This window comes from Vulpes lagopus, chromosome 5 (assembly GCF_018345385.1).
Source record: "Vulpes lagopus strain Blue_001 chromosome 5, ASM1834538v1, whole genome shotgun sequence".
In the NCBI taxonomy this organism is placed as follows: Eukaryota; Metazoa; Chordata; class Mammalia; order Carnivora; family Canidae; genus Vulpes; species Vulpes lagopus.
Window position 1 is genome coordinate 19,286,493 of NC_054828.1, and position 24,665 is coordinate 19,311,157.

Here is a 24,665-nt window from a genome sequence, read left to right on the forward strand (position 1 = left end):
TGAAGCCCACAGCTACACCATACTCAGTGGTGAAAAGCTTTTCCTCTATGATCAGGAACAAGATAAGATTTCCACTCTTGCCATTCTTACTTAACATAGTGTTAGAAGTCCTAGCTACAGCAATAAGCAAGGAAAAAAAAAAAAAACAGGCATCCAAATTAGAAAGGAAGAAGTAAAACTCACTATTTACAGATGATTACTACGTATAGGAAATCTTAAAGACTCCACTGAAAAAAAGTTAGAGCTAATATATGAATTCAGTAGAGCTGCAGAATACAAGATCAATATACAGAAATCTGTTGTATTTGTATACTTTAATAACAAACTATCAGGAAGAGAAAGTAAGAATAAATAATACCACTTACAACTGCATCATAAAGAAAACAAAAATCTAGTAATAAATTCAACCAAAGAGATGAAAGACCTGTATATATAAAGCTATAAGACACTGATGAAATAAACTAAAGATGATACAAACAAATGGAAAAATATTCTATGTTCATAGATTGGAAGAATTAATATTTTTCAAATATTAAAATATTGCTATCTGACCAAAGCAATCTATAGATTTGGTGTAATCCCTATCAAAAATCCAATGGCATTTTCTATAGAACTAACTAGAACAATTCTAAAATTTGTACAGAACCACAAAAGAGCCCAAATAATCAAAGCAATCTTGAAAAAGAAGAACAAAACTGGAGGGATCATGCTTCCTGATTTCAAACTTTTATAAAAGAACAATACTCAGAACAGTATAGTGCTGGCATAATAACAGACACATAGATCAATGAAACAGAAAAAAAGAGCCCAGAAATAAACCCACGCATGTCTAGTCAATTCATTTATAACAAAGGAGCCAAGAATATACAATGAGAAAAAGATAGTCTTCAAAAAATGGTGTTGGACAAGTTGGATAGCCACTTGAAAAAGAATGAAACTGGACCACTATATTATTCCTTACACAAAAATTAACTGAAAACGGTTTCAAGATTTGAATGTAAGACCTAAAACCATAAGACTTTTAAGAGATTGGCAGTAAGCTCCTTGACATTGGTATGTCAAAGATTTTTTGAACCTGACACCAAAATCAAAGGCAACAAAACCAAAAAATCAGTAAGTGGGACTGAATCAAACTCGACTCCAGGATCGTGCCCTGGGCCAAAGGCTGGCGCCAAACCGCTGAGGCACCCAGGATCCCCTCAAACTCAAAATCTTCTTAACAAAGGAAACCATCAACAGAATGAAAAGGCAGCCTACTGAATGGAAGAGATTATTTGCAAATCCTGTATCTGATAAAGGGTTAATATTCTAAATAAAGAACTCCTACAACTCAATAGTAAAAAACCAAAAATTCAATTTAAAAAAGGCAGAATATATAAATAGACATTTTCCTAAAAACATATAGATGGCCAATAGGTACATGAGAAGATGCTCAACATCATGGATCATCAGCGAAATGTAAATCAAAACCACAATGAGGGACGCCTGGGTGGCTGAGCATCTGCATTGGGCGCAGGGCATGATCTGGGATCGTGTCCCATATCAGGCTCCCCATAGGGAGCCTGCTTCTCCCTTTGCCTATTTCTCTGCCTCTATCTCTGTCTCTCTCATGAATAAATAAAATCTTTAGAAAAAAGATTTAAAACCACAATGAAATATCATCTCATACCTGTTAGAATGGTTGTTAAGAAAACAAACAAACAAAAACCAAAAACAAACCTGCAACCACCCCAGAAACAAGAACTGTTGGCAAGGATATTGAGAAAAGAGAATGCTTGTGCAATGTTGATGAGAATATAAATTGGTACAGCTACTGTGGATAAGAGTATGGAAGCTTCTGAAAAATTAAAAACAAAACCACCAAATGATCCAATATTTCAACTTCTGGATATTTATCCAAATAAAACAAAACCAGTAACTCAAAAAGATATATGTACAGCCATGTTCACTGCAGCATGACTTACAATAACCAGGATAAGGATGCAACCTAAGTGTTCATTGATGGATGAAATGGATAAAGAAAATGTGGTGTATACATCCAATAGGATAGCATTTGACCATACAGAAGTATGGAATCTTGCCATCTATGACAACATGAATGGACCTCAAGAACATGATGCTAACAGAAATAAGTCAGATAGAAAAAGACAAATACTGTATGATTTCACTTATATGGAAAAAAAAATAAATAACAGCTAAGCTCAGAGAGAATATGCCAGAGGCACAGGGCGGGATGTGGGTGAAATGAGTGAAGGATTCAAAGGAAACAAACTTCCAGTTATAAAATAAGTCATGAAATGTAATATAAAGTAGGGTGCTATAGTTAATAACAACGTATTGAATGAATATTTGAAAGTTGCTAAGAGTAAATCTTAAAAGTTCTTTTTTTTTAAAGTTCTAATCACAAGAAAAAAAATTTTTTAAAGATTTTATTTATTTATTCATGACAGACACAGAGAGAGAGGTAGAGACATAGAGGGAGAAGCAGGCTCCCTATGGGAGCCAGATGCAGGACTCAATCCTAGAACCACAGGATTGCGACCTGAGCCAAAGGCAGATGCTCAACCACTTGAGCCCCCTGGTGTCCCACAAGAACAAAATTTTTAACTACGTATGGTGATAGGTGTTAACTAGATTTCACAATATATACAAATCATGATGTTGTACACCTAAATCTTAATTAACATGCTGTTATATGTCAATTCTACCTCAATTTTTTTTTTTTTTTTACCTGAAAAGTCAAATTCCTTAATTGTCTTGTAAGGTCTTCTATGTGATGCTCAAAATTATTAGCACGTTCTTTTTCCAAATCCAACTGCTCTGATTGCTTGTCATATTCTAATAAAAGATTCTTCAATAAAAGATAAAAGGATTTAACTTTAGGCAATTATTATACATTCAACCAGTCGGACTGGATTATCAAGCCATATTGATACAACATTTGAGTCCATTCTGAAAGCTTACAGCATTTAAGTTCAATATTTAGAATATTTAACTGGCATTATATAATAAAATTAGCAAAATTCAGATGACTTTTAGTATGGGGGGAGCTATTCAAAGGCAAAAGGATTTCATGTTTATACAATATTTAATATCTGTAAGTTAAATATTCTAGTCATCAACAAAAATAAACTTCTGAAACATAAAATTTAAAGTTGCCTACTAACTTCCACCTAAAGAATTCTGATGAGAGAAATATAAGATAGAGGTACTAATGGAAGAACAGGGGAAGATATTTTATAATAAGGCTCATTCTCTGTGGCAAATGTTTAACATTTTCTGGACTCTAAAATCAAAGGAATTTTCTTAGTATTTCTGGTTGGCCCCTTCTGAAAAACAAAATACTCAGATCTTTTTGCAACATACTTGCAAATAAGGTTATCCTCCAAAATATGTACAATGAGATTGTTTCCAGACTGTGTGTGGATTTTTTTTCCTCTCTTATAAATCCCATTTTGTTTTGTTCTTGGAGAACTACCTTCTGCTCTTCTTCATGTAAATGAATTTGTGTGCAAAATAACAAAACCTGAGTTCTCTTTAAATGTTTATTTTGGAAAGCCTAAAAAGTGGCCTTCATCCAGACCAGAACTTTCATGTCCTTGGCTCTCCTCAGACTCCTCTGGGGTCTCATGTTTGACAATTATATGCTTTCTGGATCTTGCTTGCCAAATCTAATTTTGTTTCCAATTCTGATTTATACATAATCAACCATTATCCACACTGGTAGCTAAGCGTTAGAACCTGAGTTTCAATTTTATGGTCTGCCCATCTTGTGATTGGCAAAAGCAGGAATTGGAAATCTAGAATCTGGCTTATATATGTGTGTGTCCACGTTCACTTTTCTGAGGATTATTACTTCCTGGCATATTGAGAAATCATTTGTTTTGTTTTCCACACAGAGAAGATTCCATGCTTGTTTTGTATTAGTGTAGATTCCTCTAACTCTATAGATCAGAGATCTTTTTCCTCTTAAGCTCTATCAAGTCTTCTTTGTTTTTACTCACTATGGTTCTAACAGTTGTCAAGGACTGCAAAACTTGAATACTAAAGCTGACTGTAATAAATAATGGCTTTCTATAGGAAATTCTGATTATAATCACATATCATTCCTAAGGAGAGCATTGGAACAAAAAAATAAATGCCATACATGGCCTAATTTCCTTGACGCATTCCATTTTATGTATATATACATATGCCACATCTTCTTCATCCATTCATCCATTGATAGACATTTTGGGCTCTTTCCATAGTTTGGCTATTGTTGATAATGCTGCTATAAACATTGGGGTGTACATGTCCCTTTGAGTATTTCTCTATCCTTTGGGAAAATACCTAGTAGTGCAATTGCTGGGTCATAGGGTAGCTCTATTTTTAACTTTTTGAGGAACCTCCATACTGTTTTCCAGAGTGGCTGCACCAGTTTGTATTCCCACCAACAGTGTAAGACAGCTTCCCTTTCTCCGCATCCTCGCCAACATCAGTTGTTTCTTGGTTGTTAATTTCAGCTATTCTGACAGGAGTGAGGTGGTACCTCACTGTGGTTTGGATATGTATTTCCCTGGGGATAAGGGATGTTGAGTATCTTGTCATGTATCTGCTAGCCAACTGGATGTCTTCTTTAGAAAAATGTCTAATTATGTCTTCTGCCCATTTCCTAACTGGATTATTTATTTTTTTGGGTGGTGGGTTTGGTAAGTTCTTTTCGATTTTGGATACTAACCTTTTACAGATATGTCATTCACAAATATCTTCTCCTATTACATAGGTACCTTTTAGTTTTGTTGTTTCCTTTGCTGTGCAAATAAGCTTTTTATCTTGATGAAGTCCCAATAATTCTTTCTTGCTTTTGTTTCCCTTGCCTCCAGCAACATGTCAGGTAAGAAGTTGCTATGGCAGAGGTTAAAGAGGTTGCTGCCCGTGTTCTCCTATAGGATTTTGATTATGTCTTTTCTCACTTTTAGGTTTTTCATCTATTTTGAATTTCTTTTTATATGACGTAATACAATGGTCCAGTTTCATTCTTCTGCATGTTGCTGTTCAGTTTTCCCAGCACCATTTGTTAAAGGGACTGTCTTTTTTCCATTGGATATTCTTTCCTGCTTTGTTGAAGATTAGTTGACCACATAGTTGTAGGTCTATTTCTGGGTTCTCTACTCTGTTCACTGATCTCTGTGTCTGTTTTTGTGCCAGTACCACACTGTCTTGATCACTACAGCTTTGTAATACAGCTTGAAATCCACAATTGTGACGCCTCAAGTTTTGGATTGCTTTTAGTGACCATCATTCTTAAACATATCAGCACTGCTGATTTAATCTTAAATCCTGCTGTTTCATCACAAATGGAATTCCAACCTCAAAGACTGAAAAGATTTTACAACTATAAAACCTATTTTAAAAACGTTTTAATAGACTTCATTTTTTTTCTTTTTAAAGTTTAGGTTCACACCAAAACTGAGAGGAAGGCACAGAGGCTTTTCATTATCCTTCCACATCAAATACAGAGCCCGACATTATCAACAGTCCCCATTATAGTGATACACTTATTATAAATGACAACCCTATACAAACACATCATCATCCAAAGTCCATGGTTTACATTAGGGTTCATTTTTGGAGTTGTACATTCTCTGGGTTTGGACAAATTTAAAATGACATACATCCACCATTATAGATCATCATAGTTTCACAAACTAAAAAGAAAAAAACTTCTGTTCCACCTATTTATATTTATCCCTTCCTCCCCCAAACCCCTGGGAAATACTTTTTTTTTTAAACTGTCTTTTGCCTTTTCCAGAATGTCATATAGTTGGAATCCTACGTTACGTAGACTTTTCAGGTTGGTTCTTTTGCTTGGTAGTAGTATACATTTAAGTTTCCTCCATGCCTTTTCATGGCTTGATAGCTCATTTCTTTTTGATGCTGAATAATATTCCATTGTTTGAATGTACCACAGTCCATCCATTCACCTACTGAAGATGACTTCAGTTGTTCCCAAATTTTGGCAATCATAAATAAAGCTGCTATAAACACCTATGTGCAGGTTTTTGTGTGGATATGTTTTCAACTCCATTGGGTAAATACCAACTATTAGATTCTATGTTAAGAGCACACTTGGTTTTGTTAAGAAACTGCCAGAGTTCTCACCAAATGGCTGTACTTACTATTTTGCATCCCCACTGGAGCTCCTGAGTGTTCCTTGCTCCATTTCCTTTTCAGCATTTAGTGTTGTTGGTGTTTCAGATTTTGGCCATTCTAAGAGGTGTGCAGTGGTTATCTCATTGTTTTCATTTGCACTTCCCTGATGACACATGGTGTGGAATATCTTTTCATGTGCTTATCTGCCATCTATCTTCTTTGGTGCGGTATCTCGTACATTTTTGGCCTATTTTTTATTCAGGTTTTTGTTTTCTTACTGTTGAGTTTTAGTAGTTCTTTGCATATTTTGGGATAACAGTTCTTCATCAGATACATGTCCTTTGCAAATATTTTCTGTTTCTCTTGACATTTTCAAAGAATGGAAATTTGTAATGTAAATGAAGTGTGTGTGTATGTGTGTATATATATATATAATCAATTCTTTCATGGGTTGTACTCTTGGTGTTCTATCTAAAAAGTCACTGCCATACCCAAATTTATAGGTTTTGTCCTGTTATCTTTTAGGAATTTCATAGTCTAATGTTTTACATTTAGGCTTGTGATCTACTTTGAGTTAATTTTTGTGAAGGATATACGGTCTGGGTCTAGGTTCCTTTTTTGTTTGCATGTGCATGTCCAGTTGTTCCAGCACCACTTGCTGAAAACATCATCTTTGCTCAACTGTCAAAGATCAGTTGACTATATTTATATGGGTGTATTTCTGAGCTCTCTATTCTGTTCGACTGATCTATTTGTCTATTCATCTACCAATACCACATTGTCTTGATCGCTGTGGTGTTATAGGTGAGGTCAGGTTAAGGTTAACCCTTCCATTTTGTTTGTCAATATTGTGTTGTTTTTTCTAAGTCTGACTTATATAATTTCCTTCTCTAAAGAACTTTTTACATTTGTTGAAAGGCAGGTTTTTCTTTGCCTATGAAGCATTTTTATTATGCAGTTATACCTTTTGTTCTTATCTCACAGTTCTTTGATATTCCATTCTCTTTTTTTCAGTCTTTTGAAAACTACTATTTTAAACAAAGAATTTGACACACCTGGTCTACCTATGGAGGAAATTAATAAATTAGATTATGGTGATCCTAAACACTTGAAAGAAGCAAGCTGCTAATGGTTTATAAAAGACAAGCCTATATTAAACTTTAAATAAGTGTTTTAAAAAATGAATTGGTTAAATACCTTTATATATTAAGGATATTAATTCCTTGTCATATTTTCATGTTAATTTTGTATTTTATACAGTTTAATCGCTCTTTTTTTGTAACTTTGTTAACTGCTTTAAGTTTAGCCAGAAATCAAATGATTAAATGTTTTATACTAGGTTTTCAAAAATCCCTTTCACTTTTGACAAAATTCTTTAAATCCATCTAGAATTTATTTTGGTGTGTGGGAATGAAGTAAAAATCTAACTCAATTATTTGAAGTAGTCATCTAATTCCTTCTTTGTTGGTTTCTAGGTTTTCAAATCTTACTGGGGTAGTGTAGCTTAGTTGGTATTAGAATAGATCTGGAACCAGGCTGCCTGAATCTAATCTTGGCTTTACTATGCTATTTGTTCTGTGAGTGGAGTCTCTTAATCTCTTTGTGCCTCATATTCCTTGCTTGTAAACTGGCAATGTTAGTAACATATTTCTTGTTTTGTTTTGTTTTGTTTTTGTGTTTTGTTTTGTTTTTTTTTTTGAGAATTAAGTGTGATAAGATATGTAAAGTGCTTAGAAGAGAGCCTGGCCTAGAAGTGTTTGTTGTTATGCAGAAGTCTCCATGTCTTCTGTTAAATTAATGTCTTATTTTTACATCCAAAATGTATCAAATTATGATTTCATAAAAAAGTTTAGCATTTGCTAAAGCAAGATGTCCATTTTCTTTTTTCACTTTAAAAAATATTAAGTACTCTTGTGAGCTTATTTTCCATTTGAAATTTAGAATTAACAAGATTGCCCAATCCAAAAAAAATCCTAGATTTTTTTAGTGAAACTGTTTTAGAACGTATAAACCAATCTGAAAACTAGTATTTCAAATGATAATAGTTGCCATATATATTTTTTACAGTTTTCTTCATGAAGTGCTGAATTTTCTCATTAGAGTTCTTCCAAAAAATAAAATTTTTGGAATTTTCTTACTTCAGTCAATCCCACATGCTCACTCTCATCTTTACAATCACCTTTACTGTTCTACACAGTAGTTTCTTATATTTTGTCTATTTGTCTATTATTGCCACTGAAATTTAAGTCCTAAAAGGGCAGGAATTTAGTGTATTTGATTGACTGCGTTTCCCTAGTACTCACTATTTAGCCTGACTGTATAAATATTTGCTGGATACATTCCCTAGTACTCACTATTTAGTCTGACTGTATAAATATTTGCTGGATACATAAAAGAATGTAATGGTATTTATCTTACATTTAGTGATTTCACTGCACTCTTATTTTATTATTTTTTTTAAATAGATTCTCGTTAGGTTGACAAGTGTTATTACCTCCAAAAAATTCTTTCACTTTCTTTTAAACTTGTTCTTTGAGCTTCAAGGTTATTCACTTGGCCAGAATATAAAATAATAACAGTAATAATAGCCATCATTTTTGTTACTTATTTATTAAAAAAAATCGCAAAACAGAAATTTAGTTTTAAAAAACAATAGTTTTGAAGGAACTTTAAAGCTTACACACTTAAAATCTTGATACTAGGATGCTACCACATTACACCCAAAAAAAAAAATAGAAAAAAAGGATTTACAATACAAGGTGACTGTGTTATGGACAAGAATTTTACATTCTAGCATTTTCTTTAACTTGGAAGTTACAAGATAACTTGATATTAAAATAACTATTTTTACCTTATAGCTTTCTGCTCCTTGAATGAGATCTCTCATGGAAGTAGACAACTGATCCTTTTCTGATCGAACAGAGTCTAGCTCTTCCCGTAGAGTCTGGGCCTATTTTAAATATGATAAGAAGTTTTTTTATGGACAGAAAAACTAGATTTTCTAATATGTAAGATTCTTGAATTTTGCATTTTTAAGTCACTTTACCTCTTTTTTGCTAGAATCTAGTTCTTTCTTTGCCTTCACAGCAACTAGTTTTATCTTATTTATTTTTTCCTCTTTCTCTTTGGATTCTTTTTCCAGATATCCTAAAAACACAAATGAAAAAAATTATAAATTCAAAAAGAAAAAATCTAAATTATTTACTGAAGGCAGGCTTAGAAACTGACTTTTAATCTGGAACACAAAATCTGTAATTTGCAATTAAAAGTAATAAAATAAGTACAGAAAATTATTAGTATCTATTTTTTTAAGTGACAGCTTAATTATGCATTACCTAAGCAAGGCAAACAACATACAAAATGTCCATTTCCTTATGTCCAATCCATCAAAATAGCCTACTTAAAAAAAAAATCATTTCATAAGCAGCTAGAAATTGAAGAGGGTATTAGTACTCCTACTCCTTTAATATTAAAAGATTTCCAGGACGCCTGGGTGGCTCAGCAGTTGAGTGACTATCTTTGGCTCAGGGCATGATTTTAGAGTCCCGGGATTGAGTCTCACATAGGGCTCCCTGCATGAAACCTGCTTCTCTCTGCTTATGTCTCTGCCTTTCTCTTTCTCTCTCAAGAATAAATAAAATCCTAAAAAAATATATTAAAATATTTCCTAGAGGGCACCTGGGTGGCTCAGTTAAGGATATACCTTCAGCTCAGGTCACAATCTCAAGGTCCTGGGATCAAAGCTCATGTCAGGTTCCCTGCTCAGTGAGGAGTTAGCTTCTCTTTCTCCCTCTGCCCTTCCCTATCTCTTCTTGTGATTTCTCTCTCTTTCAAATAAATAAAATCTTAAAAAAAAAAAGAAAAAAAATATTTCCTAGAAACTCAAGTATGGTAGGACTTTAGGTGGCAATCTGCAAATCAGGGTCATGTAGGGGAAATACCAGGCACAGTTAAATACTTAGGCTCGTAGGCACACTCCTCTTGGTTGGTAGGTATGATTTTACAACTAAACCATAATGTGTTTTACTATCCAATCCTGATCTCTCCCTTAATGTCTTTAGCCATCTCCTTTATTTTGACTTCTGTGTGCCAGATAGTTCTTGTTATTTCTGCTTAAATTACAATCTGAATTTGTGTCCTTGCTCATTAATCTAGTGCACCTGTGCTCACAGCTTTTGCCTTCCTCTGCTGCTCCAGATGACTGTTCTGTCTGTGTGTGTGTGTGTGTGGCAACTGTTCTACTTCTGCATTTCATCCTATGTTCTCTCCAATTCAGGCATCAGTGCAGCAATGCTTCCTCTCTTTTGTGCAGCAAATCCCCCTAATGGATTTTTTCCCCTAATATACAATAAGAAAAATATCAAGAACTTAAAGCCAAGATGGAACAGTGGAAGCACCAAAGAGGAAGGGAAGAGGCCACAAAAGGATTGGTGAAACATTACACACACAAAGGCAAATCACCACACTTCCTCTCTGGATATCATCTCATCTCTTACCCTGTGTAAGAGCTGAGTACACATGCTCTCAAATTTCTCTTCCTTCATTTTTTTTTTCTTGAATTCATTTCAATCAGGCTGTGGCCTTAGCATATCACAAAACAGGTTATCAAGTTACCAATAACCCTTATGTTGCTTAATCTAATGATTAGCTCATTGCACTAATGTTACTTGACCTATTACAGCATTTACCACAGCTAAGTATTTGTTCCCTCTTCAAACACTTCCATCACTGGCAATTCATTGGTCTTAATTTCCAAAACATTTTATGCTCTGGGTTTTCCTAACTTGCTGGATGTTCCTTCTCAATGCCCTTTGCTATTCCAGTCTTTTGGATTTTTAAATGACAGAGAACTGTCTCTGGTCTTCATCTTTTTTCTACATTCACTTCCTTGATGATCTCCATCTCATGGCTTTTAATGCAACTATTATGTTAACTAACTTTTTATGTCTGGTCCAGCTCCCTCTCCCTAACTCCAGATTTGCATATTTAGCAATCTACCTGACATCTACATTTTGGTTATTTAAACTTGCCTAGGGTGCACCGAGATGGCCTAGTCTGTTAAAGGTTTGCCTTCAGCTCACGTCATGATCCCAGGGTCGTGGACTTCAGCCCCACATTGGGTTCCCTGGTCAGTGAGGAGCCTACTTCTCCCTCTCCCTCTGCCTGCTGCTCCCCCTGCTTCTACTCTCTCTGTCAAATAATTAATTAATTAATTAATCTCAAAATAAAACCCAAACAACTTGCCTCAAACTTAGTTCTAATTTCATCTAACTCCACTTGCCCCAATCATCCACTGCAAGAAAACACATTCATTATAAAATCTTCTAACTTCCTTCACCAGACAAACTTGGCACTAAAGAACTATGGTCACTTAAGTATTTGTTTCATTTAAGTGGAAGTGAAATAGGTACCCCATAATGTTAATATGATGAAGATGTGTTAGGACAAAGTCCTAACTCCTCTGCACACATTCTATAGCTTTTGTGATCAGACTCCTGCCTCTCCAGGAACTTCCTGGTATGCTCCTTGATGTTATAGATGTTAACATGCATGTACTTGCTGTGCCCTTCTAGCAGAATACCTTTCTTCTCTTGTCAAATTTCTCATTCTTCAAGACACAACAGAAGTATAGCCCATTCTGTGATGTTGTCCTTATTCAAGACAGTTAATCATGCCTTCCTGCGCTGCCAGCACTATACCTTCTCCATACCTCAAGCTACTACAATAATAGCCCCTTCTGGCACTGAACTCTTTGAAGACATGGTTTCTATCTTAATCACTTTGCTATTACCAGGGCAGAGATAGGCTGGCATCAAAGTAAAGGTTGCTAAATGAATGAAAAAAAAAAAAATCCCCAAACAATCATGGAACCATTTATAAAGGGAATCACATCAGTCCTTTGGATTAAACAACAAATCGGTAATTTTGGCAGTAAACAAACTGCCAAACTGCAAACAGATGGCAGAGAAGCAAGAATGAGGACATTAGAAAGAGATAGCTAGTTATTATGATTTAATAACTCATTAATTGGCTACTACATTTCTCAATCTACTCTAACACTAGAAGAATCTGTATAATTTATTGTAACAACATTTATAAAATCATACCTATTTTTTCTTCCAGCTCTTTTAGTAAAGAAGGTTGATCATTTTCTATGGGTGATTTCTCTAAGGAATCCTAGATTTTATAGGAAACACAAAAAGAAAATCACTTCATTCTCCACAAAGAACTGGCCATCATGTCATATAAGAGAAAATCCTCATTAAAGAAAACTCACACAAAAAGCAATCTGATGACCAGTTTTTTTTTTTTACCTTTATAGACCAGATAATACTGACATTATCATACATATATTTACTATAAAAAAACAGTAGCATCCAAGACCAAGATGAACAACCTGACACATCAAACACATAATGTAATAAGGGAAAGGTTAAATGATTGCAGTTCATCATACTTTCATAAACTTTTTGGAGAAAAGTCTAAAATCTTGGCTAAAGTTAAATACTGCAATAGCCCACTTTTCTGTTCAACAGTGCTCTTTAAGAAGGGTATATATATGTATATAACGCAAGAATGAAATCCAAGTCTTTTTCATGTAGTTCTGGTGGTGCCTAGTTGAACAATTTTGACACGGACATTTAACCCTCAAATTATTTAATCTTATGCAGGATCAAGATTTTAAAATGATTTAAAACTAGAAAGTCCCCAATGTGACTAGACGATACACAACATGAAAATGTTTAATGTACTTTCAGAAAATTGTCATTTGAGCTTAAATAATGAAACTTTACTTCTGACTTCAAAGTGTAAAATTTTAGTTTCATATTTTCTAGAATCTAGGACTAGAGCTAAGTGTTTATTTAAACTAATAAAATTAAAATAATAGTACCTTTAATAATAACAATTCTGCTGTCACATTCTGCAATTCAGCTTCTTTTTGTTCTAGTGATAGCCTCAGATTTTCAAGTTCCTTTGCAAAAATTTGTTCTTCTTCATGGGTTTCATTTTTGCTACATAATTTTTGAGAGGCTTCTTCAACTTGACTTGAAAGATTCTGATTTTCAAGTCTTAGTTTTTCATTAGCATTCTTCATTTCTAGCAGATCAGACTGCAAGGCCTCTTTATGTGACAGGATTTCTTCTAACTCTTTACTTAAAAAAACTTTCTCTTGTTCATTGTCTCTGAGTAAAGACCGAAGTTCTTCACACTGAACTACATTCTCTTCTTGAAGGCACTTCATCTTTTTTTCTAACTCTGCTACCCTCTTATCATACTGAAAAATCAAGTTGTGTTTTTCCTCATTTATTTTAGTTAAGGATTCACCTATAGCTTGTAGGACATTCATGACATCTTGCTCTCCATCTTCTGAAGCTTTGGATCCCATCTGCTTAAGAAAACCATTTAACTGAGTTTTGACAAATAACTTCTGATCCTGCTCATTTTCAAACAGTGTACTTAAATTATCCCGTTCCTTAACTGTTAACTGAAGTTTCTTTTCTAATTCAGAAATGTGTTCCCTAAGCATAAAATCTCCTTCTTTTTGGGACAGAAGAGCTTCTAAATTCCTATTCAATTGGCTCTTTTCTGAACTTAATCTGTTATTTTCCTCATAAAGAGACTTGGCTTCAGATGACAGTGCTTCCTGGTCTTCAGACATAGTTTTTAATTGAATCATAAGCTTTTCTAGTTTTTGGTTATTTTGATCCTTTTCTTTTAAAGTTTCTTCTAGTTCTCCTGTTAATTCATTTACCTTTTGTTCTAGTTCAGTGTTGTACTGGCTACTTTGCTTCACTTTTCCCCTAAGTTCTATGATCAATTGTTCTTCCTTTTCACATTTTTTATTGAGATTATCCATCTCTTCATCAGATAATTTTATTTTACTTATGAAATTATTTTTTTCCTCAGTAAGAGAACTTATCTTTGCTTCAAAATCTTGTATCATTTTATCTCTCTGATGCAGACTAATTAAACATACTTCATTCTTTTCTTGAAGACTTTTTATGGTATTTTCAAGTTCTTGTACTAATTCTTCTTGGGATAACCTTTCATTTTCTCTCTGGAGACGATTCACAGTTTCAAGAAGAGCATCTTTTTCGTTAAAAGCAGTTCTGAGCTTCTGTTGAAGTTCATTAACATCAGATGCTTGCTGCTGCTTCATTGATTCAAACTCTTGACTTATTTTCCCAGCAGATTCCCCCAGTTCTGTTTGTAAGATTTCCATAATTTCTCGCAAACTCTCATAATTTAAAATTGCTTCTTGCTTTTCTTGCTGTAGGTTTTCACACTGCTCCTTAAGACCCTGTATTTCAAACATTAATGTTAATTTTTCTTTTTCGGAGACTGATAAAAATGTCTCATTTAGTTCTGATATTTCTTTTTGGTGGTGTTCTTTAAGATTCTGCACTTCTTTATTATGTTGTTCTACAGTATAGCAAAATTGTTTATGTGAATCGTCTAGTTCAGATTTTAATTTTTCAATTACACAGCACTGTTCTTCTTTAGCTAGCAACAATTCATTAATTTTAAACTCCAAGTCTTCTCGTTCATGTAAAAACTCATCCTTTACATGTTGTGCATCAATTTCAAGTTTTAATTTAAGATTATTCATGTAAGTTACCTCATCTTTTAAAATACTATGTTGAGACTCCAATTCTTTTAAAGTATTTTCTAAATGTTTGACTTTTTCATTTACTACTTGTTCTGCATCTTCTTGTAAGACCAAAGGAAACGCCTGATTTTTGTGGTTCGCATTTGGGGCATTCTCTAAGTTTTCTAATTCACATTCACATTTCTCCTGAACGTACATCTCACTTGCCTTGCATTGTGTGACTAAATTCTCCCTTAGCTGGTTTAAATTATTTACTCCTGCTTCATCTTCTTTAGCAGATGCTTCAATCTGGCACATCAATTCTTTAATCTGCTCTTGGTGTGTAGTTCTCAATTGCAAAAGTTCTTCTTTCAAACCATTAATATCTTTTTGGTAATGCTGGGAATTAGCCTCAATGACTTCTTGGAGACGAGAAATTTCTTGCTCCTTTTCATTTGTAGCAGCTCTTAATTGGTTTTGCAGATATAAAATTTGCTCCTCAAAGGCTGGCCTGATATTCTGAATCTCCTCTTGTAGTTTTTTAACTTTATCCTCACAATCACCCTGAAATTTAAGTTGTTCAGAAAGTTCTAACTGTTTTTTTGTTGCTTCTTCCAGTTCCTTTTGCAAGCTAGCTTTATCTTCACTGTGTTTAGAATGTGTTATCATTAATTCATTTTTCAGATCTTCAATTTCTTTCACATAGTTTCTTTGGGATTGTTCAAACTCCTTGTACACATCTTCCATCTTAGTTACAGAATCCTATTATAAAAAAAAGCACACAAAAATTACTTAAGACAAAAGATACACCTAACTGCCTTCAGGAAAAATATTAGCCACAGGCTAATTAGAAAAGGAAGTGAACAAAAATGTACATAGAGAAATATGATATTGAGACACTAAGAATTCTGTGCAGGTGATTAAATATGTCATTCAAAGTAATAACTAAATAAACAAAACCCAAAAAGTAATAACTGAAAATAATAAATCTCTAAATTTAATTTCCTTTTAAAAGGTGCTCCATTGTGTAAGTTGTATTAAGTCACAATGACTTTAATTAGCATCTCCTGAGTACAATAATAAAGGATTTTTGTAGAAAATTAACTGAGACCCAATAGGCAATTGAGCATCCTAGAACTGAACGGATAATAATATTTAGAATGTGTGTGAAAATCAACTTACTTAATAAGTACTATTTCACAAAATAAGTATTTTTATTAATTTTTAACAAAGACTGACATAGCAATAAGGAAGATTAAGCAATGCAACAACATTGGCTCCATCTCCGTGTAGCAAGGTGATTTTTTCTTTTTTAGGTATCAATTTGTTTTGTTTTAAATTATTAAAATCTTCAGATCAGAAGCTTGTTAAGGTCTTAGCTCTGAAAATCCTCACTATATTAGTCAACAAATAAAAAACATTAAGTTGTTGCTTTACCTCAATCTCCTGCTTCATTTTAATATTTTCCTTCTTCAGACAAAGACACTGTTGCTCAGTCTCTGCTTTTTCCAGAAGAATAGCATCTAGACGTTCAGTCAATGCCTATTATGGAATAAGATGATTTGTTTGCTGGAGTTTAAACATGGTGGATTGACCACATGCATAATTTTCTCTTCACCTTTTCCAAAGCTCACTAAAATAAGGATAACAGATTTAAAAAGGTCTATACATAAACACAAGGAGAAAAGGTGAAAAGAAGTGAGGATATGGGAAATTTCACCATATATTTGAAAACTGAAAAGTAGGGCCACCTGGGTGGCTCAGTGGTTGAGCGGCTGCCTTTGGCTCAGGGCATGATCCTTGAGTCCAGGGATGGAGTCCCACATCGGGCTCCCCGCAGTGAGCCTGCTTCTCCCTCTACCTATGTCTCTGCCTCTCTCTGTGTCTCTTATAAATAAATAAATAAAATCTTAAAAAAAAAAAAAAAAAGAATAAAGAAAACTGAAAAGTAGAGGAGGAACTGAATTAGAAGAGCACAGTATAACCTAACGTGCCTTCACAGGGAAGCACATATGAGAAGCTGGCAAATGCTATAGGAAAGTAAATGCCTGGAATGTGGAGGCTCCAAATACTTAACAATATTTGTTACCCTTAACAGGGAAGTATATAATGTGTGGGTTTCAAAAACTGGAGATTGGTTGACAATCTGAGTAGGGAGTGGTTAGAATAATAGATCACCCATGTCTTGTCTTCCTCAGAGACAGATTTGTTCTCTGCAGAAATTAAACAGGACAGGAAGGTAATGAAACAGAAACTAGATCAACAAGAGTCAGTTCTTTGAAAAAATGCTAATGAAACAACCTCTAGCAAGACTGACCAAGAGAACACAGAAGTCATAAACAAGAATAAAAAGGAAACATGTCTACATATAAATCAGAGATTAAATAGTTAAAAAGATTATGAACAATTATATGACAATATCAAAAACTGAAATCAAACGAACAAACATTGCTAGAAAAATATAGCTTCAGTAACTCAAGAAAAAAAATTAAGAAGTATAATTAATACAATAACTATTTAAAAATCAATCTAGTGGCTTAAAAACTGTGCACTACAGGAAGGAGACATTGAAACTCTTACAGGTGAATTCCATCAGATTTTCAAAGAACATATTATTCTAATTACACATGAACTTGTCCAGACAAAAAAAGAAGCAATTTCCAAGTTATTCTATAAAATTTGCATAACTAGATACAATTATCCGAAGACTTTACAAACAGGAAAATCATAAATCCAATCCACCGTGAATCTGGACAAAGGTAATCCTCAAGGTTAAAATCCAGGTAAACGTTAAAATCCTAAATAAGTATTAGTACACTATCACCCTAGATCTGCTTGCCTCTGAACTTTCATGAAATAAAGAAAAACTTTATGAAAAACAAAACAGATGCAGAAAATTTAGAGTTCAAGTTACAGATATTATTCAAACGGGTAGAATAAAGCCATTCTTAAATTGGGATAACAATCTTCCTTCCAGGGCAGCCCCAGTGGAGCAGCGGTTTAGCACTGCCTGCAGCCCAGGGCGTGATCCTGGAGACCCTGGATCGAGTCCCACGTCAGGCTCTCTGCATGGAGCCTGCTTCTCCCTCCGCCTGAATCTCTGCCTCTCTCTCTCTCTGCATCTCTATGAACAAATAAATAAAATCTTTAAAAACAAAACAAAACAAAATTTTCCTTCCATAAAACCCTCAGAGTGCTACGGAAAGACATGCTTTACAAAGATGAGGTTAACTAAGAAAGTGAATGATATGTAACCAAGCAGACAGGGGGCCAATATAGGACAGCAGTGTAGAAACACAGGATCATAGCACAAGGCCAATTTCAGGAAATCTGTGTGGCAGAACTAGAAAACAACCAGAAAAATTTGTGCAGAACAGAAGGCTCTAGTTAGGAGGTGGTCCAGGAAAAAATGGAAAAGAGTATTTGATTTGACCTTTGGAGAGTAGGAGTTGTGAAAGAGCTAAATTTTCATCTACTGTAACGGCAATAGCTAAATGTCTAAAATGGATAAATCAAGGAATAGCAGTATAACCATATTATTTAGAAACATAGAAATATTCCCAGAAATTATTTAGTGTTATAATGAGCCATTTAGTTATTAGGATTATTTATAAACCATATGCATATATCATTTTGGTTAAAACTATTTTAGTTTTAAAATTACTTTTTTTAAATTACATAATACATTGCAATATAAACTTCTGATTGGTAAATATCAGGGAAAGCCTAAATAACATTCATTAATTTTAGAAGATTAATAGAGGCCATTAACAAAACAGCTGTTAAAAAAAAAAAAAGATGATTAGAAGCACAGAATGGACAGTTAATTGTCAGGAAATATAGATTTGATTCCAGCAAAGAGATAGTAACAAGGATGATGTGTACTAGAAATTTCATTATCTTAACATGCAGTTTTCACCTTCCCCTTGCATTTGGAAGCAGTATATAAGTTCACTGTAATACGATACACCTCAAATTCTGGTATGGAAAAGACGACTATTATTCCTATTTTTAAAATAACAGTCAAACATGTCAGCTTTGAATAAAACTTTAGATGTATCCCAATGCACTAAAAGATCATTACCAAAAATAAGAGGAATTCCAGAAATTTTAATTACAATTAAAACTTGAAAAATGCCATACATTTTAAATGTTATATTGCAAACAGAAATTCTGTATTCAGAGTCACATTTTTCCAGTGTATTTTTCCCAATGAAGAGATAAAAACTTAGCAAGCAGCTTTCCAAAGGTACATGTAGAAAACCTATTATATTGCAGTATAGGATTTTTTTTAAATAGAAAAATTAACTGAAAAATTAACTGAAAATTAACTGCATCTCTTTCAATCACTCCCTAAAGCATTCTCTCATTAGAATTAAAAACCAAAGGTTTTATTCATGAATTTTGCCAAACTTACTGTCTGAAACTTGGTGAGGATAACATGCTCAAATATGAAATTAACCTGAAAAGTAAAGCTCATTAACTTAGAGAAATTTTCTAATCTTCTCTTAGAAATTTTACAGAAAGAAGAAAACACTGACTGGAAACAAGGAGGAAATAGGGGCAGTTATTTAGATATTCTGGAATGCAGCTATGTAACAAGTGTTTCAAGGGCTAAGAGTTAACAGATACTAAATTAGAAAGAAGCCTCTGTGGATTTCTCTTCAAATACAAAAACATCCTTTTAGTGAGTATGTATTAAATACCCCCCAGAAATATATGGCAATAGCATAATATTCAATAAATTATTGAGAACTTATGTGACAGATGTAATTTTAAGTGCTATGTGTATATTAACTCAAAATACAACACCTTTATGAAAATACAACACCTTTATATTCTCTAGTCTACAGATGAAGGAACTGCAAGGAAAGGAACTTAGCCATGGCCATGTAAGTAGTACGTGGCAGAGCAGGGACCCAAAGATCTGAATCACGGTGTCTGGCTCCAGATCAATACTCTTAGGTAAATATCAAGTAGTTTTACTTCAGCTATCACTGATTAAGAAAATACAAAATAACCAAATAAACTAAGAAAACTACTATGAATTCACTAATACTCAGGTAAATCAGTACATTGTGAATCCAAATGGTATTTATGTACACTATGCATACTTCATATACTGTCTTGGCTAAATGAAGAAAAGAACAAAACAATAGTGTATGATATACACTGAGACTTTTTAAAGCTCTCTTAGAGTATCTCTCTGTGGGTCCTTCAATTGTACACTGCTCACAGTTGGGGATTCCAAGAAAATAACTTATAAGCTTATAATCAAAGAACAAATAGCAGGACTCAAATTATAAATATAGAACAGAAAAACAGTTATTGCAGAGCTTTGAGAAGTAAAAGAAACTCTAAAGGCTAGGGTGAGCTGGGAGTGGAGGAGGCAGTTAGTTAGTATTAAGGGCATGTCAGTAAGAAAAAGCAATTCAGGTTCTTTGACAGGGAACAACAAAACCAGCATCAGTAAGAGCATGCAAAACTAAAGAAAAGAGAGCCTGTTTAGGGAGGTATCAAATAAGTCAAGTATGACACAAGGCATTTACCATATAGCCATGGAAATGGAGAGAGTAGTGATAAGCTGCAGTGTTATCCTGAAGGAACTATAGGTCACTGGTGGCTGACACAGGCAGAGGATAAAAGAAAAAGGAAAACTGGAGTCTCTAAAATTAAAAGGGCTGAAAAACAGTGCTGTCACTGGTTGTCTAGGCAAGGGGATTTGGTCATGCTGAACATAAAACAAGAAAAATAAGCAAGCATTTCCTTCTTCAAACAGCCAGAAATGTCAGTAGTCACATTCAGGAATATATATATATATCTACTAGCAGATTTTATGCATCTATCAGCCTAAAAATCATCATCAAAGTCCTGAACATGAGTTTTCTGAGGGAAAGAGGGAAGAGCCGGGCTGTGATTAAGGCAACCCCCTAATTACATTGTGTGGGATGAAGACGAGAGGAATGCTCATTTCAGAACAGAAAGGGACGAAGAGATCATTTAACTCTTTTTACAGTCAGAGAGGTAAAAAAACTTAACCAAGGGCAGGGAGGAAGTGGAAAAACAGGGACAGAAAACCAGACAGGACTCTGGCACACTGAAAGCTTTAAAGGAAATTTGATTTGTCATTAGGTATTTCCTCTAAGTAAATAAATAAAAATTAAAGCAATATTCACAACTGTTGCATTACCTTAATAATATCATCAGCTCCTCCAGCAACAGGTTTTGATTTCAATTCCTCAATTTCTTTCTCCAATTCTAAATAATTAAAAAAACTCCAGTTCAGAAATGAAGAAAATCGTCTAAAGTGATAAGCACATCTTTTTAAAAAAAACACACACACAAAAAAAACTACTATAAGTTAGAATTCATTTAAGCAGCAGATATTTTGAGAGTATTAACTTTACCCAGTATTACCTTTTTTGTCTTTTTTCTTATGGAAAACTCCAGATAAATAAGAAAATTAGAATAGTATGATTAATACACCCATCACCTTAATTTAACAATTATTACATGGACTCTTGTTTCATTCTGATTTGTATTATCTTCTCCCTTTTCCTTTTTTCTTACCCACCCTGATATTTTTGAAGCAAATCCCAGACATATTATTTTAGCTGTAAATAACTTCTTTATAATCTTAAAGCAACTACTTAACCTCCTATTAAGCATAAAGGCTAACCTATTTGCCAACTTAGGTCTACCTCTGGAGCCTAGAATATTTTTCCAAATACATTAATCTATCACAAGCTGATCTAATCTTCCTAAACACAGTTTGACCTTTTCTGGTAGAAAATCTTGGCTTTTAGGCTGGGCAGTTAAACATTTGGTAGTCATTGGAAATTCATGGCCTTACCACACATATTAAAAAGGATACTAATATCTACATTCTTTTAGAATATAAAGGTGAACAGGCAATCAATCCACCTCAGCAACTTCAGCAAATAAATATACTTAAATATTCAAGAATGGAAATCTTTTATTACTCTATTTGAGGCCTCTTTTTTCTTCTTTGGGATCACAACCTTAGGTCTTTAACATTTCAACTGATTGCTCTAGAAAAAAAGTGCTTTTTCAGATCAATACATTGCAAATGAAGTAAAAAAAAAAAGTGCTTCATTTTAACAAATTGTTTTTTTTTAAGATCCTCTTCCATGACTTTAATAATTCAAAGATTACTGCAGTTTAGAGATGTGAAATGGTTAAAAAAAAAGAATATAGACAAATGGTTAGAATGTAAATAATAATAATTTCACTTACTAAGATTTTATTGGATTCACTGGTAAACAAGATAAGCCAATATACTATTAAAAATCTACTACTTTAGGGATGCCTGGGTGGCTCAGCGGTTGGGTGCTAGCCTTGGGCTCAGGTCGTGATCCTGGGATCCCGGATTGAGTCTCACATCGGGGAGGACCCTGCTTCTCCCTCTGCCTGTGTCTCTGCCTCTGTCTCTCTCATGAATAAATAAATAAATCTTTAAAAAATAAAACTACTATTTTTAACCATGTTTCAATGAGATTGTGGGGAAAGATGAATATTTTCAACTCAATACCTGCACATCGGGATTTAGCTTTCTGTATTAGCATCATCTGCTTCTTGGCAAACTTGATAAGATCTTCCTTAGGCAATGTTTCCAGCTGAAAGGTGTAATGATGTAACCAATTTGTTATAACTCATGTTTCTATTATGCCACAAAAAAGAAACATCATGCCACAAAAAAAAAAAAAAAAAAAAAAAAAAAAATCCCACTGAATAAATCTTTAAGTCAACCAAATGGTATTGTAAAAAATTAGGAAATGCAATTTTAACTCAGTAATTACTTGTTAAGCAACTACTATGAAATGTAAAACACAGTACTATTCTCTTATGTACATATACTCTTGGTTAGGTTAAGACTCTTCTGGGTTTTGATTTAATTGTAAAATTAGGGGACTGGGACTAATTCAAGTTCCTGTAAAATTATTCTAATCCAGACTGAATAAGTCTTTGTTACATGAAAATATGTAAGCATAATTACAGCAACAAGAGGAATCAGGATGCTTTAAGTCTTTTCAAGAAATCAGGGAAACTGGGAGGCCTAGGTGGCTCAATCCGCCTTTGGCTCAGTTGTGATCCTGGGGTCCATGGATCTAGTCCCACATTGGGCTCCCTGCATGGAGCCTGCTTCTCCCACTGCCTCTCTCTCTGTGTCTCTCCTGAATAAATAAATAAAACCTTAAAAAAAAAGAAAAGAAAAGAAAAAAGAGACCAGGAAAATTACTTAACCCCTGGGCTGTTTTCTCACGTGTAAAATCTGAATAAAAGTACCTGTGTTACCATTTAAGCTTACCGAAGCTTAAACGAAGTAACTGCGTGTTCCGGTTAAGTGCCAAAACCTTAGTATGCAAGCACTAAACCACTGTCTTTTTACAATCATTGAATGTTAAGCCTAGTATGAGGCCATAAAAATTACCTAATTCAACTTTTTTTTACATCGTAGGAGAAGTCTAGAGAATTGTCCCTTGACTCCTACTTACGTGACTGCTCTTTCCACTATATAAATCCTTGCAGATTAGACTACTTTGTTTAATGTCTGAAAAAATGCAGAATATCTGGCAGTGCTAACCAGGACTACGAAGTAAACAAAGTCAACTCTTCATACCCGGAAACTTGAAAAAAAAAAATCCATCCACCACCAAGCAGATTGGTCACTGTGTGCACTAAAATCGGGACCCCTTGGAGAAGGATTTCCTTTCAACAGGCCGCCCCCTGTCCATTCATCACCCTTCCAGTCTTCAGGGAGCCCCTACTCAAGCACTGTGTTCTCTTCACCTTGGATTTCCCGGTCCCAGGGGCGGCTGGTGACGCCACCCCATCTTGAACAGGATCCTGCAAAACAAAATCAAACCTAGGTGTCACAGCTCCTCCTAATCCCGGACGGACCGCTCCTACGTGAGAAAGAATCAGGGGGCGAGGAGTGTCGCTGGGGCAAATTGTGTACAATCAGGCTGTACAGGGCCAGGTCATCGCGAGGGACTGCCTGGGGCCCGGGGGAGAGGCCGGGGCAGCACCGGGCTGGGGGCACGGGGGCGGGGGGGGCCGCCAAGCCCTCCAGGATGCCCAGGCCCGTGCCCCAAACCGCGGCGCGACAAGGCCCGGCGGCGAGGTGGTGGGCCCCGCTCCCAGTCTGGCTGCCCCGGCAGCGTTACCTCCATGGCAGCGGACCCGCAGCGGCCACGCGACCCCGCAGCCCCGCAGCCGCGCAGCCCGGCCGCCGCCGCCGCCGCCGCCGCCTCCGCACTTCCGTCTGCGGCCGCCTCTGACGTACCTCGGCTGCAGGTTAAAGGTCGCGCTCTTCGGAGTGGCCCCACCCCCCGCGTCTCCATAGCGACAGCCCGGCGGCGCTTCCACTTCCGCTTCCGCTCCTGCTCCGGGAGGCGGGTCCCCGTGTGCTCCGCACCCGCTTCCGCTGTGCTGCCGCTGCTCCCTCGGGGAGGTGGGTTTTCCCTGGGTCGCGGGGCGGGTTCGGCCTGTGGGGTTAGAATCCTGACACGGCCACTACTAGAGGACGTGATCCTTCAGGGCCTGGCTTTCCATCTCCTAAATTCTGTGAGGATGACCGGGGTACCGACCTGGGGGGCGGGCGCTCCCATGAGGCCAGCGCCCCATGTTTAGGGGCAGCTTCGGAGTGGCGGTCAGACCACGGAAGTCGGGGCGGGGGGGCGGGCGTTCCTAGGCAGATGGTGGTCCAGCGGGGCGCCGTGTGAGCCCAGGGCGCCCGCGGGGCCGACGGCCGAGAGGAGGCGCCGGAGCTGTGCCACGCGGCGGGGAGGCCTCCCGGACGTGGGGAGCGGAGCAGCGACGGGGGAGACACCAGGCAGGAGGAGAGAGCAAGGACCCTCATTCCCAAGGGCACGACCGCTAGATGTGCGGCTGCAGTGGCCGGAGCTACCGCTGTGCC

General features: G+C 35.8%; 1 protein-coding gene across 2 annotated transcripts in view; it reads right to left on the minus strand.

Annotated features, from left to right (window-relative positions):
- The window catches only part of GCC2 (GRIP and coiled-coil domain containing 2), a 54,147-nt gene extending 30,042 nt beyond the window's left edge, over positions 1 to 24,105 (minus strand). The window contains exons 1-10 of one of the 2 annotated variants that reach the window (XM_041755687.1): positions 23,914 to 24,105; positions 23,537 to 23,593; positions 22,278 to 22,362; positions 20,916 to 20,983; positions 16,163 to 16,267; positions 13,028 to 15,487; positions 12,243 to 12,312; positions 9,182 to 9,282; positions 8,987 to 9,085; positions 2,732 to 2,851 (exon numbers count right to left, since the gene is read on the minus strand). In XM_041755687.1, coding sequence (XP_041611621.1) covers positions 2,732 to 2,851; positions 8,987 to 9,085; positions 9,182 to 9,282; positions 12,243 to 12,312; positions 13,028 to 15,487; positions 16,163 to 16,267; positions 20,916 to 20,983; positions 22,278 to 22,362; positions 23,537 to 23,593; positions 23,914 to 24,090 — 3,342 coding nt within the window. In that variant the 5' untranslated portion in view covers positions 24,091 to 24,105. The remainder of the gene's footprint in view (positions 1 to 2,731; positions 2,852 to 8,986; positions 9,086 to 9,181; positions 9,283 to 12,242; positions 12,313 to 13,027; positions 15,488 to 16,162; positions 16,268 to 20,915; positions 20,984 to 22,277; positions 22,363 to 23,536; positions 23,594 to 23,913) is intronic. The other variant, XM_041755688.1, reaches the window with a different exon arrangement.
- Positions 24,106 to 24,665: the final 560 nt, after the last annotated feature.